Here is an 18,004-nt window from a genome sequence, read left to right as displayed (position 1 = left end):
ATCAAATCATGGAAACAAAAATAAGATAATGGATACTGTAATATTACAATGCATCTCCCAATCGATGCGAGTAATATTTTATATGCGATTTGCATGTTTCATATCATATAACTAGGTCCTTATTCTTCTTACAACTCTGTAACTTGTCTGCTTCTTCTGTTTCCATCTCAACGTGTCCATGTGGTCTTACCTCATTACCTCACTCTCTCTATATATTATCCCTCATCATTACTTTCTTCTATGCATCTTCACTTCTCTCTTAACCTCTCTCTCTCTCTCTCTCTCTCTCAACGTCCCCTTGCTTCTGTGTCATTACATAACTAACGTCCGTCACCCTGTACGATCATGGTATCAGCGGAAACACGGACAACAGCGGATGCTAACATGGTTTTCATGATGGAGGCGCCACCTTCGGGACCTCGCATTTCCTTCTCCGCAGACTTGTCATCGTCAGACAGCGAGGGAGATTACATCTGCATCAACCCTAAGAAGCTCTTACCGGGAAAACAAGAACAAGACAAGAGCTCACCGAAAGCCGGAGACTTCAAGTTTCTCTCGAACACCCAAACGATGCTCACCGCCGACGAGCTGTTCTCCGAAGGAAAGTTCCTTCCTTTCCGGCACGTCAAGCATTCAGAGAAGCTTCAAAGCGTTACCTCCAAAACAAAAGCCATCGAGGAAGAAAAAGAAGAAGATCGTAAAGTAGTGAGAGAGGAGGAGAATGTAAATAAGAGCAACAGAGGAGGAAGCTGGTTTCTTGACGACGACCCTTCTCCTCGTCCACCAAAGTGCACTGTGCTGTGGAAAGAGCTTTTGCGGCTAAAGAAACAGAGGACCAACACGAAGGCGTCGTCTCTCTCTCCGTCGTCTTCTTCGAGCTCAACTTCGTCTTCTTCGAGCTCGATTGGGGATGCGGTGAAGAAGGATGAGAGAGAGAAGGAAGGGAAGAGAGGTAAGAAAGGGCTAGAGAGGACGAGATCTCTGACTATGAGGATAAGACCAATGATTCATGTTCCTGTCTGTACAAGTCCCTCTAAGCCTCCTCTGTTTCCTCTAAGGCTTCACAAAAACAGAGTTGAGAGACGAACTTGATGATGGAAATTGCTTTTATCTATTTGGTTTGTATTCATGATTAGATGGATTGTGTTTTTGTTGAGCTTTTTGTGATTGGGATCTGAAGTGTGACATTGTATAAATGTGAGGAAAGACATTTTCATACTTGAAAACAGTAAGAAATTAATCATTGAATGAATACACCCCATCTTTATGCTTTTTATCTCTTAAGTTTGTGGATTTGAAAAGTCTTTTTGTTTTTGTGTTTCTGTCTGTAACTAAGCCAAAGATTTGAGGTTAGACTTTAGATGGTTCGTTGTTTCAAGTTCTGAGAAAGTGGAAAGAGTAAATGCCAAAACTTAAGGAAAAATACAAGCAAGCAAGGCACAGTGATGTGCACATGCAAGTTTCAGATGTTTTGCTGTTAGATCCTTTTCTTTCAAGCAAGAGTCCACCAAGTGAATCTGCTCAATGTTTATAGTACATGGTCCACTCTTCTGAAACTCTAGCCTCACGTTTTAGACCCAAAACCAAACTAATCCCTATACATCATTTCATAATATCCAACCAGCGCTAGTGATCCGGTAGTGATTAATTTGAGATGGAAACATGACACTTTCTCCAGTTGATGCTGCTCCGGGTGAATTTCCTTCTTGCTTCAGTTCTCTAATACATAAGCTATGGAAGTCTCAGTGCGGTATGCTGTTTGTCTTTTTTTTTATGACAGGTTTATCTAGGAGAGCAATATGTAAATAATGGCTAAGCTTTCAGATGTAACTTTTCTAGTCGAAGGTAAATCATATTGATCAGGAAGTTGCAGCAGTCTTGTTAGTTCCAAACTCCATATGTAAAACTGCAAAAATCATACTACAGGAAGGAGATTCTATGCACACAGAATTTGTCTGCTGGCATCGTCAGATGCATTTGGCGCAATGTTTGATCAGGTGGTTACAGAGTAAGTGAAATATTAGTTCTGGTTGACCAATACTTTCAATATGTTCTTGTGGAGGACATGAGAAATATCATTTACTGGTTATGTATGTGGTTTATGCTGCTCTGCTTCTCTGTCAAAGGAATACATGGATGATTATGTTAATATGTCTCATTCACTTTGGGTCTCGTTTATACCACAGGAGTTGAGATTCCGGATATAAAATGGGAGGTATCTGAGTTAATGATGAGCTTCTAGACTGAGAACTGTCATCGTATATACGTTGATTGACTCACACTTGAATTGTGGATGCTCAGGTTTAAATTACACTGGATCAGTCGACATAACAATTGAGATATCACAAGATCTTCTGAGAGCAGCGGATCAGTATCTCTTGGAGGTGTCTGAAGCGACTCTGTTCTAAACTCATGTCATCTAACAGTGATGGAATGTGTAAATGTTAACCCTCAATGTCTCACACTTGCTCATACTTACCAGAAACATGTTAAATTATTTGTGGAAGAAGATCAAATATCACTAAAGCAATAATGCTACTGAAGTAAAAGAGATACCCAAAAAGTGCATTTGATAGATAAAAAGCTTATCTGAATGTATTAATAAACAAAGCAAAAGAACTTTCAATATCCAAATAATCATCCAGCAAGACAACAACAATACTAGAACAGAGTTGCAGAAATCAAAACCTCAAATTTCAATTTCACCACAACAGAAGGAACCACCGCACACCAACATCAGATCCTCCTAACCCTCCTGGTAGTAGCAGTGACACTCTTCATCGCACTAACATCAACATTCAAAGGAATCGGAGGCGGCTTCTTGTTCTCCTTCTTCATACTCCTCAGAGAATACCTCGGCGCCACCGCCGTCGTCTCGGACATGGAGAAAACAGTCGTGGTCTTCTTCTTAACGGTTCCTCTTCTCTTAGTCGTCACAGGCTCAACTCCGAGATTGTAAGGAGTTCCTTTCACCACAGAATCTTCCCCTCCTTTCTTCCTCCTCAGCCTCTCGTTCCTCCTGGCTGAGTACTCATCGTAGAACCTCCCTCTCTCGAACACAGGAGCCGCCTCCGAGTTCGCAGCCATATGCTCCAGACTCGCAGCTCTGGATTTCACTTCTTCTTGAGCGAACTCTTTCTCCACCATCTTCGCCATCGCGTGTATCTCGCTCGAGATCGATGAGTACTCGATCGGGAGGTTAGGTTCCAGATCCGCTGCAACGTTCCGTTTCTGGAACTTCGTGAGGCCTGGTGGTGTTTGGAGAATCGATGAAGAGGAGCTGGAGAGGACTTGGCGTGATCGGAGACGGAGGGGCGATTTGGGAAGAGGTGGTTTCAGGTAAGAAGATCTCATTCTCGTCGACATCTTTTCTTTCAACAACACAGAGAGATTGAGAGAGACAAAGGAAGAGAGAGATTTTGTCTGATTTATTATCGTTTTTGGAGGAGCGCTCCCTAACGGTTATATTTGTCTTGATCCGACGGCTATGATTACTTCAAATTCAAATTGGAAAGATTTTTTTTTTGTAAAAGAATGTGGAATAATGTTGAAGCGTTTTTAAAACATTAAGCATTAAATTAGATAACTTACCTTATTAGGGGGATTCGCATTTAATTAAAGATAAAATTTTAGAAATGTTAAATATGGTTACCAAGAAGACTAGACTACTACTAGACAAAATCTCGGTGACTTTAGTCTTTTATCTTGTGAATGAATCTGTTGAAGAGAAATAAATATGGTCATTATCATTATATGGATTTCATATTACTAGAGCTGACGTTTCTATGTAAATTTTACTTAGTTAAGAGAGTATTTGACGTTATCCACATTTTCATTCTTGGACAATTTGACTTAGACAGGACTGGGCACAAGCTAAAGTGTCTATTTGGCTTGACTTGTTCGAGTACTTTGATTTAGTATTTTTTTTTTTTGTCATCAAATACACAGACTCATATAGACTCTGCACACCAAACCGGTAGCTCTGCATCCATGTGAACGACGAAAGACGATTATTGTCTCGCACTGCGTGCTAAACGATCCGCCCTTAAATTCTCCGTTCGTGGTACATGAATGAGCTGTGAGTTATAGAAACTGCTTTGTAGACTCTTTATATCCTCCAGATAACTTGCGAACGCTGGCCACTCCTCTGGTTCCGAAACCATCTTCACCAACTGAGAACAATTCGTTGCAAACGTAACCTGAAGCTGTCGTAAGTTTTTCATACACTCCATTGCCCAAATTAAAGCTTCCACCTCCGAGTGTAAGGGTGATATACTGGCTCGAACTAGTATTTGTACTTGATTTGTTTGAAAAAGTATTCCTTCAATCAAGTACTTGGAGAAAAAAATAATACTTGTAAATTATTTGACTTGCCTACCAAAATCAAAAACTTATTTATAAAATATCTGATTATTTGTAAGTATTTAAAATAATTTTTTTTTGTCATCAAAAACTTCATTCCTTTAAGAATAAAAGTAAATGAAACAAGTGAGGAGCAAGTATTTTTTGACAAGAAATAAGTATTTTTTAATGGGTGACAAGAATTTTTGAAAGAGTTCGATCGAAAAATACATATTCTTTATCGAGTAGTTAGTATTTTTTTTGAATAAGTAACGAGTAACAAGTAATATGACAAATAGCAAGACAAGTAATAGAAATATAACCATATTTGATGTTTGACTCCAAATTGCAAGTAATAAAATTTGTTGACTTGCTACCGCCAAGTACTTGGTTTTTAAGGTGAATACATGACGAGTAACGAATACAAGCCAAATAGGAAGTAATCATGACCAGTCCTAGTTTGACTCAACAGATACTCGATTGTAAGGTGGTATCTAACGCCTTTGCCATGTACCTAAAGCCTTTAAAAACTTTTTTCGGTTTGGGTATTATACCAAGGTGATAGGTAGCTTGTTTACTGTTCGATTTGTTGAATGTATAACTAAGGAGATGTCGAAGAGATCTATGAGTTGGTCACGAAGTCGATTGACGTCCTCGTTGATCTAGTAGACGACAGAGGCGAGCTGATGGAGAGGGTACTTGAGGACCAAGATTCAGACAAAACAAGTACAAGTTCAACTTCTAATGGGTAAGGTTAATTTGTCTCCTTTATACTTTTCTACTTGAAGTTGATGAAAAGATGACAGCTACTAATAAAATACTAATGAATTTGATGAAAAGATGACATTTTCTAATATGGTTAAGGTTTTTAAGTGTCTGACTTAAGGATCTATCTATGCTAAGATCATTATAAATCATCTAATGGGTTTGATGAAGGATAGTTTGGTGTGAAACTGTAGCAGAAACTTCTGTCACAGATCCGGTTTGACAGCTTCGGTTTAATCATCTTATTTACAATTCAGGTCATCTGTTAGACAAATGAAACTATCGTGTGACTATATGTAAGGTATTACTAGGTGGTTGTCCACGAATTCACGGATATAATATTATAAGAAAACATATATTAAGTGTAGAATATTGAAAAGTTTCCTTAAATTTGATGTAAACTAACTACTGAATATATATATAAATAACAAATGCTTGTAGAAGTATATATGTAATTATCACATTAACTTCTCCTACACATATTATGCATTTTCTCTGGTTTCTTTTTATTTTTATCGTTATTATTTCATTCTTTTTATTAAATTTTGCTAATGTTTTTCTAAATTTTTACATATATTTTGCCAAATATTTATTTATCTCTCTAAATAGTAATACAAACCATATAATCAATGAACTAAAAGTCTATCTTATAATTCTTTTCAGTCATAAAATTACTTTATTAAGTTCATTATTTGACTTAAATGCAAAATATCTCTTTATCAAAGTTCTCACATGTTCTTTTCAATATAATTTGTCAAATATTCAGAGCCTAATTATTTATAAAGCATATGGACACTATAGAAGATCAATAATTACTATAGATATGATTATATTTTAATATGAATATGAAATCATTAATTCTATAAATTTTTATCTATTTATTATTTTATATACTATATAAATATAAAAAGAATTGATCAAAAATTATTACACCTTCTATAATTTTGAAAACTAGCTACCATATATTATTATTTATAATATCATTTAGGTTATTTTTCAAGTGATAATAATTAGTTTTAGACTTATCTTTTATTTTAGATCTAATTAAATAATTAAAATTATCAAAAGATTCATTCATTATATTATGTAGTTTATAAATATAAAAATAATTAATCAAACTTTATTATTCTTTATATAATTTCAACAATTAGTCACCATAAACCATTATTTGTAATATAATTAGATTATTTGGCAAGTGATATTAATTGGTTTTAGATTTTTTTTTTAAAATCTAATTTAAATCAAAAAATATCGACTAGGTAAATTATAACAATTTTCTTAATACTTCACAAATGATCGGCATATAAGCCAAAGTCAATTAAGTGACTTTTAGTTTAATATAAATGATAATAAAATCTTATAAATAATTTAAAATGATGATAAAATAATTTTGTAAGCCATGATAAATAATTTAATAATTTTTTTTTTTTGTAAATGACTTATAAGACATATATGGACATTATAAGGCATCAACAATTATTATAATACTCTATATTCAAATATAATGATTTATATAAGAATATGAAATTATTATATTGATTTCGATAAATTATGTTCTATTAATTATTTTATGTAGTATATATATAAATAATTAATCAATAATTAGTACATTTTATAATTTTGATAATTAGTTACCATAAATTATTATTTTAGTATCATTTAAATGATTTGGTAAGTGATATTAGTTATTTTAGACTTATGTTTTATTTTATATCAAACTAAAATAATTGAAAATCTCTCAACCAATCAAATAAAAAAATTAAAACTCTCTTTATGATTAATACTTAAGCAAAAGTCACTTAAGTGACTTTTCATTTAATATACAAGAGTATATAAGCAAAAGTAAATTAAGTGACTTCTTATTTAATATATAGGAAGATTTCTATTTTTATAAATATTTTTAACTCATAAATATTTTAAAATTATGATAAAATAATTTTGTACATGATAGATAATTGTATAAATGTTTAAAATTTTTTATAAATGATTTGCAAGACATATAAGGACATTATAAGACGTTAATAATTATTACAATATTTTATATACAAATATAATGTTTTAAATAGTACTATGAAATCATTATATCAATTTCTATAAATTGTGTTCTATTAATTATTTTGTGTAGTATATAATTATATAAATAACTAATGAAACATTATTACACTTTCTATAATTTTGGCAATAACTTGCCATACAATATTATTTGTAATATCATTTTGGTAAGTGATATTAGTTAGTTCTAAACTTACCTTTTTATTTTAAATCTAATTAATATAATTAAAAATCCTTCAACCAAAAAAATCATAGACACTAGACAGTATAACACCTCCAATCAAAAAAATCACTACAAATGATAAATGGGCATATATCTATGCTACTAATGATAACATGATCCTTCTTAATGATAACATGATCCTTCTTAACCTAAGTATTGTTCTTCATTAAGACTACTTTCATATTTTGTTAATTGATTCAATTTAATCATCTATATATATATATGTTCACCAAAATATATACCGTATATACCTACAATCTCTCTCGTGTATTAATCCATTAGCTTTATACAATTAAGAACCCAGAAATATGATAGGTACAGTTAAGAACCAAAATATATACCATGAATTATTTTATGAATTATAAAAATAAACCTAAATAATTATATACATAAAATAAGATAAATTCCTGAAGTTGAACTATAGTTTTTTTTTATGGATTATTATATCAAACATGCAAGATATTCCACCAAATCAGAGACATGTTGAATGATCATATAATATTGCTGAACTTCCTGCGGCACAAAGTATAACTAATGGGGAATATTCGTGAACTGCAGGTTGTCTCCAATGGAGTTGGCTATGTTGAGGTTTGATATGCTTTCTTCTTCACCCTTTATGAACCAAACTTGGTTAACGCATCTGAGGCATTGTGTCAAAATATTCAGGTTCTTGCAGCCACTCAAACGCCAGAAGAGTGTTAACAAGGCACAGCAGATGCGGTTTTGAAATTGGCTTTTCGAGGTAGAAATCATACATTCAGTAGCTTATGTTAACAAGGCACAGCAGATGCGGTTTTGAAATTGGATGCAAGAAGCAAGGAGATAGAAGGTGTGTTGATCCTTTCTGGTGAAGGTGATCACCTCTACAGAATGGATTATATGGATTTTGTACAAGTGAGACAAAATTACTTGATCCCATGTCCTTCATCAAGATTAGTCACTCTCAGAGACTCATACCTTGAACTTCATTCTGCAGGAATATAGGCAGAATGGCGCGTGATCATATTGTTTTGCTCTAAATAGAAATACTAAAAATGATGGGCATGTGACTGTGAGTGGGCTGGACAGAAGGTGTGTGACCTGGTGACAGTATTTTGGACCTATTAGATCTGACCTTATATTATATTCAGACAGTGTGGCAAACTAGTCTGTGATGTCCCAAATATATTGATAAACTGGATGTAGTAGAGACATAGAACATATGCTAATTCCATATGGGGCTTGTATTTCACATTCCTTTGTCAATCTTGTTGTAATCAACCAACAAGATTTCATAAACTGATTCTAATTTAATTCTTAAAAAAATACTTTACAAATGGAGAAGCCAGTGACTAAGAAAGAGTAACATTAAATCAAGAACAAAACGTGGAAAAAATCTCCAAGACCTTCCTTATAAAGAATCCTCACTATCTGCTGATTTACAAACAAATAAATCTTATTGCATCTATAAAATTTTATATATAGTTATATGAATCAATCACACATAAACCATTAATCAAGTGTAGACAGATGTGAAAAATCAATCAAGTGTAGATAGATGCTGCATCTCTGTAGGTTCTTCTTGGGATAGAAGCATGAACATTACCAGTGTTCTTGCTACTCTTGTTGTTGTTGTTAGTGTGACTGGTCAGGTTACTTCTTAAGTTGTCCTGATTCTGCTGATACTGTTGTTTGTTTTGATGAAAAGAGTGCTGTTGCTTGGCGGTGAAGGAACTAAACCTACCTTGTTTCGGATGACGAGGTCTTCTTCTGGACTGATAACATTTAGGGATGAACACACCAGTCCCTTTGCTCTGTTCCAGATGGTACATATATGGAGCCGTTTGGTAGCCTCCTGTGTACATACCCTGTTTCCACGAATATTCAAGAAACACGCAGTTAGAGAGAGGTATGTTTAGATAGAGAAAGAGATTAAGCGTGTGGACAGAAGAACACAACCTGGGATGAGAGAGAGGGGAAGGAGGAAGAGAGATTAACAGGTTTTAACTGTTCATCTTCATCCATGATGAGAAGAGAGATCTGTTTGCTTATGTCTGCAAAGAAGACATCATCATCAAGCTCTAACTCCATAGTTTGTTGTTCTTCAATAACAAGTCTTGTGGTTTTTCTCTGCTTTGAAGGTGGAGTTGGAGAGAATGTTGAAAGAGTCAAATATATAGCCTAGGAAAGTTGGCCCTTAGAGAAAGGAAAAGAAAGAGAAGAGCATGTGGGTGGGAGAGTGAGGCCAGAGAAAAAAAAAAGAGATTTGAACAATGTAAATATAATCTGGCTTAAGTCCCCACATAGCACAACATGAATGACAGGAGGTTGTGGATTGATGTTTATCCAGTTGTTATATGTTTGAAAGATAGAAATCAAACAACTCATATCCACTCTGTTTTTATTACATTTACATATTTCACCAAAACCTTTATAGCTTTACTAATAAATGTTTAGATACCCATATATTATGATATTGGTCAAAAACAACTATCTTTGATAGAGACCTGAGCAAATCTTTCTTATGGCTACAACATCCTAAAACAGCAACATCTGAAGACAGTTTGTGGTGGGCGGTTGAGGAAATGGACAATACACAATTTGAATCTTGGGGAGAGAGAGAGAGTGAGAATCCAACTCGTTGATATGATATGGTTTGAGGATAGTGTTTGAGTGAAGTAGGGTCACACACCGATACCTACTTGATTATAGTACACATTAACTATTTCCCAAGCAAAAACGTGATCTATATATGTTAAAAGAACCCATCTGTTTGGAGTAAAAACAATTTTATTTTCATCACGCAGTAAGAATTTTCTGGCACAGCTATTAACGACAGAACAAATATTAATAACGTGACAAGTCAAAGGTGTCCCAATTATCTTAATGGATCTAGCTGTGATCAAAGGGTCGTTTCTCTCTCAGAGTTCATGCTCCAATGGCTGTATCCATGTCAGTAACACCATCAGCTCCTTTGAAAACAACCCTTAGCTTCGTTAAGCTTGACTGTTTCTCTTCGTTCTTGAGGGCTGTGCCAAAGACATGGACAGTGTCCTTCTGGACTCTTCCCATGAGGTCATAGAGCGGCTTGCTTAGGTTTGGTCTGTGCATTTCTTCTAGAACCGGAGGCGCCTGCATGTAGAGGCTGTCCTTGCCGTGTTTGACACTTGCTTTCGACAGTAGAAGCTTCGGATGTTCTTCAAGCATGTCAATGAACTAGGAGAAAACAAAAACAGGAACAAAATGGCAGAGAACTGAGATGCAGGATTCTAAATGCAGAAACAGGGAGTGTACAATACATAATGCTGCATATAACGGAGATGGAGCATAACAGGATAAGTTAGCATCAAGTGGGGAATGAGACAAGAGGGCTAGAGTGTGGACCTTTTGCAAAGTAATTGATGTGTCGAGCTCAATCAGAATGCCCGGACCACAGACAAGACAGTCCTGGTCTCTCTCGAACTCAGTCACTTTGGTGTGGAGACCCTCTCCACCGTTATACCTTACAAAAATGAAAACCAACCAAAATTGCTAAGGGATAACATTGAACTCTTTGCAAACTTTTGAATTTTACTAGAAAAACCAAACACAAGAAATCAAGCAAGGAAGAAAGAGAAATAAGTAAAAGCATACGTTAGATAGTTTGCAAGTGTTTTGCTACATCCAGATACAATCTTCAAGGTTTCAAGCGCACAAGCTGCTGATATAATCGCGTTGGTGGATGCAATCGCCGGTATTATGTTTTTCACCACACCCTATATTCAAAAACAAATTACTGGAATGTTTTGGAAAGTGAAAAGACAAAAAGAAGGTGAGAACAGTTGCCTACTTGTGTGAGAGAGTATGTGACACCTGGAATTCCAAAAAGCTCGGCTCTCTTGATAGCCTGCGAAGATAATACAGAGTAAGGAGTTAAAACCAAAACTAAAGCTCATAGCATGAGAGAGTAAAAGAATGACTTACCCCATCATAAACCCACTTCATATGTTCTGGCTCATCAGGATCAAATGACTTTCCACCATGAACCTTCAGGAAGAGTAGACTATATGATGACTAAAACAAGTACACATTCACTAGGAAAGAAGAGTCTCTTTCAAAGAGAGTCCATTCACATACCTCATGCCACTTAATGAGATGAGCGTATTCTATGCAGTGAGCTGCATTCCTAGGCGTTTCCGCAAGAGTGCACAGAGGAAACTTGACTTGAGGTGGGAAAAGCCAAATGGTGCACTCAAAACAGGGCGTAACACCAGGCACGATAACTCTAGCATGACCCTTGAAACCTTCCGTTCCTCCATCCACCATCGGCTTGATTGTTTCTCTTCTCGGGGTATCATCTTCATCATACTCTACATTTCACAGACACTATGATCAGAGAGAGGGAGAAGGCAATAGAAACTTTTTAAAACAAAAAAGCTCAGAGGTAAGGTAAAAGTGAATTTTTCATACCGAGAAACCCACAAGCTACGCCATTGATGTATCTCCGAGCTTCAATAGAATCAAGACCAAGGGCAATGATATTAAAATCGCTATAAAAGTCAAGCTCTTTGTCTTCTATACGTGAAAAATGCGGCACAATCTCCACTCCACTCACTCTCTCCATCACACGCTTTGCTGCTACCTCCGCCTTAGGCTTCCCTACATCTTCAAGCCTAAAAAAAACAAAACCAAACCAAATCAAACCATGACATAAGAGAGTCATATAAGTTTACATGTTTCAGACAATAGAAATTTGCCTGAAGAGGAACTGGCGATTGAGATTGGTGACCTCGATGCGATCCATGTCAATCACATCAAGATTACGAAACCCCGAAAGTGCCAAGTCCTTGAGGAGCTCACAACCTAACCCACCAGCACCAACCACTAAGACTCTGACATACTCCCTTATGTCGTCTCTCAGCTGTGTAAGCAAAAAATTGAAAACTCAGAAAACTATTAAAGACACGAAATTTAAGAAACCCTCGAAGAGAAGCAATCGAACGATGTAATAATAAAAGGCGTTTACTTCGGCTCCGGGATAGAAGTCGGGTCCGACGAGATTCCCGGCTCTGAGAAGGAGCTTGTCGAGATCTCTCGTCTTACTCTGAGGAGCATCGAGATCAGCCATTGAAACCGGAGAAGGAGAGGAAGAGAGAGAGAGTGGCGATTCACCGAAACTGATTTGACGGAGTCGAGCTCGAACAATCTCAAGGAGTCCGACCAAAGCTACGCACTGTCGGACACGATGGTTATACTTATTGGGTCAATAATGGGCTGGGCCCAAAACTAAATTATATATATTAGGAAAAATGTTAATACATTATCATCATTGGTTGTTAATTTTGGTAATTTTGTTTTTTTTAATTAGCAAATTTCCTCTTACTAAATTTTGGTAGATTTTTTTTTGTTAAACTCCAAGCACTATATTATCCTCGTAACTGTCCAAAGATGTTTATATTTACTCAGAAAGTTAATTGATATATTTACTTTGCCATAAAACTCTCGGACGCAAGAAGAAAGACGATGGGAGATACGTCTATTGTCGACATAACAACTGTAGGTTATCTTGGTTTGTTTTTTCGCTTGTGTTCTCATCGTCATACTTTGTTGCGTCGTCAACAATAAGGAACATAAGAGTCCGGTAGACGTGGAAACAGCTAAAACGGTCACACACAATGCTTCAATGGTCTCATCTGCCGCCGACTATGGCACGTTCCTAAATCCTTATCAACCTTATCATCATCATGATGACGTCCAGGCCTGTCATCCTTATCACAACCACCATCATCATCACGACGTTGATGAACCATACCACAGCATAGATTTATATGATCAACCAGACCACAACTGAGATTTATATGAACAACTTTAGAGCTCTCATCTTTCGATTTCTTTTTCATTGGGAATATTTTATTAATATATTATAGAATGATATAAGCAGAAGTTACACTTACCAATCACTTTATATTATTATTCTTTGATGAGTTATTAAACTAATCATTGACTGATGATGCCAAGCAAACATGCATGCAACTGTAGTTTTAAGTTCACAATTGGTATGGTTTGCTTGAGATAAAACCATTTTCTTACAGAACAGATATTGTGTAAGGTTGCGATATACGAATGGTCTTTAGTCTTTAAGAGTTTAATAACTTCATAAATGATTTCGATAAATTGTACTATCCAGAGATCAACAATGACAGAGAGGAAGAGAGAGTGGTGATTCGACGAAACTAATGACGGAGATGAGCTCGAACAATCGAAGGAGTCAGACCAAAGCTACACGCTCTCGTCTCTCTCAGGCACGATCCTTACTGGGTCAACAGTGGCTGGGACCATGCATAACTAAATCATATATTATGAAAATTCTTAATAAATTATCCTCCATTGGTTTGTTTATTTTGCTATTTCTTTTTTAAAATTCTAGATATTAATTAGCAAATTTCCTCTTACCACTTAATTTTTGTTGGATTTCTTTACTATATTTCTAAGGTTTCTTTCCATAGTATGCAACTCTAGCACTATATTCTCTTAACTACTGTCCAGATATGGTAATATTCATTCTCTTTTAGAAAAAGAATCCAATTTACTCAGAAAAATTGATATCTTAATTACCACCATTGATTATCAACCCTATAATCAATCAATCAACCTCTCAAAAATTTCAAACACCGACTTTTTTTTCTTTGCTATAAAAACCTCAGACAGAAAAAGAAAAGAAAAAAGACGAGACAATGGAATATACTTTTGTCTTGGCCTTATGGGTTTTTGCAATTTTCATCATCCGCGTCCTTTCCTGCATCAAGGACAACGAGGAGCGTAATAATTTAGTTGACGTGGGAAAGGCTGAAACGGTGGTCCCACAAGATGTTTCAGAACCCTCGTCTGCCGCCAGTTATGGCACGTTCATAAATCCTCAACACCAGCATCATGTCCCGGCCTCTATTCCTTATCATCATCATCACCATCATCATCATCATCATCACGTTTCACATTGATAGACCAGTCCACTGCTCTTCTCTTTTGATTTGTGATGTTTTTATTTCTAGTTGCGTATTATTTAATGCTATAGTTTTCTTTTATAAGTACAACGAATAAAATTTTCCACACTTACCGATCCTTTTTTTCTTTAATTATTTGAGGAGTTATGAAACTAATCATTGACTGATGGAGTCACCCAAAGATGCTCTCCACTTGTCAGCATACTAACCCATGGTCTCTAGTCTAAGAGCTGTCTTTACCTTCTTCGGTGATTCTTTAGGTGGTGATTCTTTAGGTGGACGGCTAAGAAAAAACCAGAAATGGTGTTCTATAGTATTCCTTCCATTCTAAAATACTTGAAATTTTGATTGAAATCACAAAAATTAAGAAATGCATTTTATCTAAGAATAGTATTAAAATATAAATTAAAACTAATTTAATTAATCATCAAAATTGTAAAATATTATTGGTTATACAGTTTTCAATAAAACTAAAAATACTATAAAATATCAAAACATCGTCTATTTAGAAACACCAAAAAATATTTCAAAACTCATGGATTTTGAAATATAAAAAACTTTTCAAACCTTATTTATTTTAGAAATGATAGAGTATTAAACAGTGCAGTTATAGTCTTGAAACTTGAAGATGAAGAAGCTTTGTGATGGTTTTGTTGTTCACTTCGTAGATCTAATCCTTATTCTTGACTGTAGAAGATAGCATGCAAAGATACTCCCATTGGTTTTCTACAAATACTAGCCGCTTGTTCCCTTGGTTTCTCCAGCATATCAGCTTCTCATCAAATCTGATCCATTTCATAGCAAAGAACAATTACTACCAGGGTAAAAATGTTTGTTCTTCGTCATAAACTAATCTAATACATACCAAAACATTTTATAGCAAAAAACAATTACAACAGTTGTGAGACAAATGCTAAACATATAACTCATAATTTCAAACAGTCTCTAAGGCATAACTGATGTTTTTAACATAAATTCTCATTATTCTACATAAATTTAATGATATTTAAAATCTTTAACCAGTTACATAATATCAATTTTATTATTATTGAATTATTTTATATAATGATGTTTTTATGTAACCACAATAAAATTATATTAAAAAATACTTTTCACAGGACTTGTTCGTTGTTAGAGATATTTTCCATGGCTGTCTTTAGAGTCGTTTTATTCAGAAAAAAAAAAGAAACATACATAAATTGCGTTTCATCAAATCTCGAGTTCAGTTCAGTCTTTTGGTTGAGGAAAATTTGGAGTCTGTCATGGAAGGATTTGTCTCGCATGACATTCATTTGTCTCGGCATAGATAGAGAGAAAGGGTCTCTAAGGAACAATGGTGTTAGCTGTCCGAGAGTAGTGTTGTAAGTTTTATCAAAGATGAGGTGAGGCCAATCTTCACTCACTTATATTATTATATAGTAAGACCCTCGGAGTCAGACAGAGTGTCCGACCCTCGGTGCTTTATTCGGCGGAAGCGGTGGGGATATCTCGTCTCTTCTGTAAAAGAATCAACGATAATATTATAAATGTTGGTGAAGCATTCTTCTTCAACTGTGCTGAGAAGGCAACAGTTCTTGGTACGAACGCTTTGTGGCTCAAGAACTCATCTCCCAAAGCTCATCAGAGCAACAATGAGTTCCAAATCGGAGGCCGCCGACGCTGAGAGTGTTCTTAGAACCGTCACACCATCGCTCGACCCTAAACGACACAAAGGCCAAGCTGGTTAGAATTCGAAATCACAGATTTGTTTTTTTCTTTTTGAATCAATTTCCAACTTCAAAGTTTGAGTCTTTGGGGTTTTTTTGTTTATGGTATAAGCTCTCATGTGTGTGTTGTAAAAACTTGATTCTGCTTTAAGGGAAGATAGCTGTGATTGGAGGTTGCCGTGAATACACTGGAGCTCCTTACTTTGCCGCCATTTCAGCTCTTAAAATCGTCTGTAGTTTCGTCGTTTCTATTAGCTTCTTTCTACTACTCATCTTTGGTGTTTTAAAAAACTGATGTCTTCTTCTTGTCCGGTAAAAATTTAATAGGGTGCTGATTTGTCTCATGTGTTCTGCACGAAAGACGCAGCTCCTGTTATTAAGAGCTATAGTCCTGAGCTTATTGTTCACCCTGTTCTCGAGGAATCTTACACCATCAGGTGAATGTGTCCCCACACTGTTGGTTTTATTAGTTTTACAAAGCTTGAGTTTAATAATAACGTCTATATATTTGGATGTAGTCAGTTCAGTGAGGAAGAGAAGAGAAAAGTGGAGGATAAAGTGATAGGAGAAGTGGATAAATGGATGGAAAGATTTGATTGTCTTGTGATTGGTCCTGGTCTCGGAAGGGATCCTTTCCTCCTGGTACAAGATTCCTCTCATCACATTTTACTTAATTTTGAGTTTTTTCTTTTGTTTGACTTGACTTGACTGAGGACTCTGTATTTTTTCAGGAATGTGTGAGTAAGATCATGCTTCTTGCCAAGAAGTCCAATGTACCTTTTGTTGTTGATGGGGTAAGCAGTGATTTGGCTTTCTTTCTAGTTCCCGGATCTTGTGATTGTTACATTGCTCTATATGATGATGATCCTGCAGGACGGGCTGTTTCTCGTAACAAATTCAATTGATCTTGTCAAGAGCTATCCGCTTGCTGTCTTGACTCCAAATGTGAACGAGTATAAGCGTCTGGTTCAGAAAGTGCTCAACTGTGAAGTTGACGAAGAGAATGCTGGAGATCAGCTACGTTCTTTGGCTAAACAGTTAAGTTACATAACTCTGTTTACTAGCCTAGATAGTAAAACGCTTGTTATGATAGTAAATGTTGGACGCCTGTGTTGTTCAGGATTGGTGGTGTAACGATTCTGAGGAAAGGAAAAACTGATCTTATAAGCAATGGGGAGATAGGTGAGTAACTTTTTTCTCTCTGTCTTTTGGTTTAGAATGTCAAGGGTGATTGTATCTATTTTTGCAGTAAAATCAGTAAGCATATATGGTTCACCAAGGCGATGTGGTGGACAAGGTGATATTCTCTCTGGGGGGTGAGTTCACTATTCTTTGATCAAATACCATCAGATTACTCACGGTTTTATATCCACTAATAGAGCGCCTACATGTATCTAGTGTTGCAGTGTTTCTTTCATGGGCGCAACAGCTTAAGTCAGATCCTGAAAGGTTAAGACCATCTCCTTTTATCTTCTAGCTCGATCGTTGGTTTGATTGAGCAAAGTGTTTTTGACACTCTCTTAGAAATTTCAGTCCCTCTGAGAGTCCAGCCATCTTGGGATGCATAGCTGCATCTGGCTTGCTGAGAAAGGCTGCAGCTCTGGCTTTTACAAAACATAAGAGATCAACTCTCACAAGTGACATTATTGAATGTTTAGGGGAGAGGTATGAGTTTCTTTCTCACTGTAACTACTACAATCAGAGAATCTACAATATTTTTCGTTTTCGGTATTAATAATTTTCGGTTTCTTTCTACAGTTTGGAGGACATCTGCCCTGCATCTTAATCTGCAAAGCTGGTCTTGCCTTCTACTACATCTTGTTGTCTGTGAAAAAAGCTTCAAAAGCTGTTCCTGTTTCTGTTGTGTTTTTTTCCTCTGTACTTTCTTCTCAATAATAAAAACCTGAATATTGTGATTACTAAATAAAGATTTACTCAGGACCCTTTTCTCTGCCAAT

At 35.7% G+C, this 18,004-nt stretch overlaps 5 protein-coding genes across 11 annotated transcripts; 2 read left to right on the top strand and 3 right to left on the bottom strand.

Annotated features, from left to right (window-relative positions):
• The first annotated feature begins 30 nt into the window (after nucleotides 1–30).
• LOC130509321 (uncharacterized) lies at nucleotides 31–1,324 on the top strand. The gene has a single exon (XM_057005151.1). The coding sequence runs from the start codon at nucleotides 346–348 to the stop codon at nucleotides 1,090–1,092; it is 747 nt and encodes a 248-aa protein (XP_056861131.1). The 5' UTR covers nucleotides 31–345; the 3' UTR covers nucleotides 1,093–1,324.
• Nucleotides 1,325–2,553: 1,229 nt separating this feature from the next.
• LOC130509873 (uncharacterized) lies at nucleotides 2,554–3,424 on the bottom strand. Its single transcript, XM_057006171.1, has one exon. It carries the CDS (start codon nucleotides 3,364–3,366, stop codon nucleotides 2,737–2,739), a length of 630 nt encoding a protein of 209 aa, XP_056862151.1. The 5' UTR covers nucleotides 3,367–3,424; the 3' UTR covers nucleotides 2,554–2,736.
• A 5,226-nt stretch (nucleotides 3,425–8,650) lies between these two features.
• Nucleotides 8,651–9,606, bottom strand: LOC108846235 (uncharacterized). Of its 2 annotated transcripts, none has more exons than XM_018619458.2 (2): nucleotides 9,317–9,606; nucleotides 8,651–9,228 (listed from the first exon to the last, which is right to left on the bottom strand). In XM_018619458.2, exons 1-2 carry the CDS (start codon nucleotides 9,449–9,451, stop codon nucleotides 8,905–8,907), a joined length of 459 nt encoding a protein of 152 aa, XP_018474960.1. In that variant the 5' UTR covers nucleotides 9,452–9,606; the 3' UTR covers nucleotides 8,651–8,904. The 2 variants fall into 2 exon arrangements, with proteins under 2 accessions (XP_018474960.1, XP_018474961.1); XM_018619459.2 differs by having other exon boundaries at nucleotides 9,320–9,598.
• A 526-nt stretch (nucleotides 9,607–10,132) lies between these two features.
• Nucleotides 10,133–12,584, bottom strand: LOC108843944 (NEDD8-activating enzyme E1 catalytic subunit). Its single transcript, XM_018617107.2, has 9 exons — nucleotides 12,366–12,584; nucleotides 12,097–12,260; nucleotides 11,810–12,012; nucleotides 11,477–11,709; nucleotides 11,324–11,386; nucleotides 11,190–11,246; nucleotides 10,994–11,115; nucleotides 10,745–10,862; nucleotides 10,133–10,576 (listed from the first exon to the last, which is right to left on the bottom strand). Exons 1-9 carry the CDS (start codon nucleotides 12,465–12,467, stop codon nucleotides 10,289–10,291), a joined length of 1,350 nt encoding a protein of 449 aa, XP_018472609.1. The 5' UTR covers nucleotides 12,468–12,584; the 3' UTR covers nucleotides 10,133–10,288.
• A 2,951-nt stretch (nucleotides 12,585–15,535) lies between these two features.
• Nucleotides 15,536–17,990, top strand: LOC108844017 (ATP-dependent (S)-NAD(P)H-hydrate dehydratase). 6 transcript variants are annotated; one of them, XM_018617210.2, is made up of 11 exons: nucleotides 15,536–16,062; nucleotides 16,208–16,275; nucleotides 16,374–16,483; nucleotides 16,565–16,688; nucleotides 16,778–16,840; nucleotides 16,920–17,083; nucleotides 17,167–17,228; nucleotides 17,296–17,362; nucleotides 17,445–17,495; nucleotides 17,571–17,711; nucleotides 17,805–17,990. In XM_018617210.2, the coding sequence occupies exons 1-11, from the start codon at nucleotides 15,867–15,869 to the stop codon at nucleotides 17,830–17,832; spliced, it is 1,074 nt and encodes a 357-aa protein (XP_018472712.1). In that variant the 5' UTR covers nucleotides 15,536–15,866; the 3' UTR covers nucleotides 17,833–17,990. The 6 variants fall into 6 exon arrangements, with proteins under 6 accessions (XP_018472712.1, XP_018472711.1, XP_056861272.1 ...); XM_018617209.2 differs by having other exon boundaries at nucleotides 16,199–16,275; nucleotides 16,574–16,688; XM_057005292.1 differs by having other exon boundaries at nucleotides 16,199–16,275; nucleotides 17,305–17,362; nucleotides 17,580–17,711.
• The last annotated feature ends 14 nt before the right edge of the window (nucleotides 17,991–18,004 follow it).

The sequence above is a fragment of the Raphanus sativus genome, chromosome 3, assembly GCF_000801105.2.
Source record: "Raphanus sativus cultivar WK10039 chromosome 3, ASM80110v3, whole genome shotgun sequence".
In the NCBI taxonomy this organism is placed as follows: Eukaryota; Viridiplantae; Streptophyta; class Magnoliopsida; order Brassicales; family Brassicaceae; genus Raphanus; species Raphanus sativus.
Note: the sequence above shows the minus strand (reverse complement) of the source record. Positions and strands in the feature narration are given on the sequence as shown.

What these genes read in the sequence shown, in the direction of transcription:
- LOC130509873 (XM_057006171.1), bottom strand. Translation starts at nt 3,366, where the DNA reads ATGTCGACGAGAATGAGATCTTCTTACCTGAAACCACCTCTTCCCAAA.
- LOC130509321 (XM_057005151.1), top strand. Translation starts at nt 346, where the DNA reads ATGGTATCAGCGGAAACACGGACAACAGCGGATGCTAACATGGTTTTC.
- LOC108843944 (XM_018617107.2), bottom strand. Translation starts at nt 12,467, where the DNA reads ATGGCTGATCTCGATGCTCCTCAGAGTAAGACGAGAGATCTCGACAAG. An exon ending in TGAAGTGGGTTTATGATGGG is followed by an intron (nt 11,247 to 11,323) that starts GTAAGTCATTCT and finishes TTATCTTCGCAG; the next exon opens with GCTATCAAGAGAGCCGAGCT. An exon ending in ACACTTGCAAACTATCTAAC is followed by an intron (nt 10,863 to 10,993) that starts GTATGCTTTTAC and finishes CATTTTTGTAAG; the next exon opens with GTATAACGGTGGAGAGGGTC.
- LOC108846235 (XM_018619458.2), bottom strand. Translation starts at nt 9,451, where the DNA reads ATGGAGTTAGAGCTTGATGATGATGTCTTCTTTGCAGACATAAGCAAA. An exon ending in CCTCTCTCTCATCCCAGGTT is followed by an intron (nt 9,229 to 9,316) that starts GTGTTCTTCTGT and finishes TCGTGGAAACAG; the next exon opens with GGTATGTACACAGGAGGCTA.
- LOC108844017 (XM_018617207.2), top strand. Translation starts at nt 15,867, where the DNA reads ATGTTGGTGAAGCATTCTTCTTCAACTGTGCTGAGAAGGCAACAGTTC. An exon ending in GAGGAATCTTACACCATCAG is followed by an intron (nt 16,484 to 16,564) that starts GTGAATGTGTCC and finishes ATTTGGATGTAG; the next exon opens with TCAGTTCAGTGAGGAAGAGA. An exon ending in GAAGGGATCCTTTCCTCCTG is followed by an intron (nt 16,689 to 16,777) that starts GTACAAGATTCC and finishes GTATTTTTTCAG; the next exon opens with GAATGTGTGAGTAAGATCAT.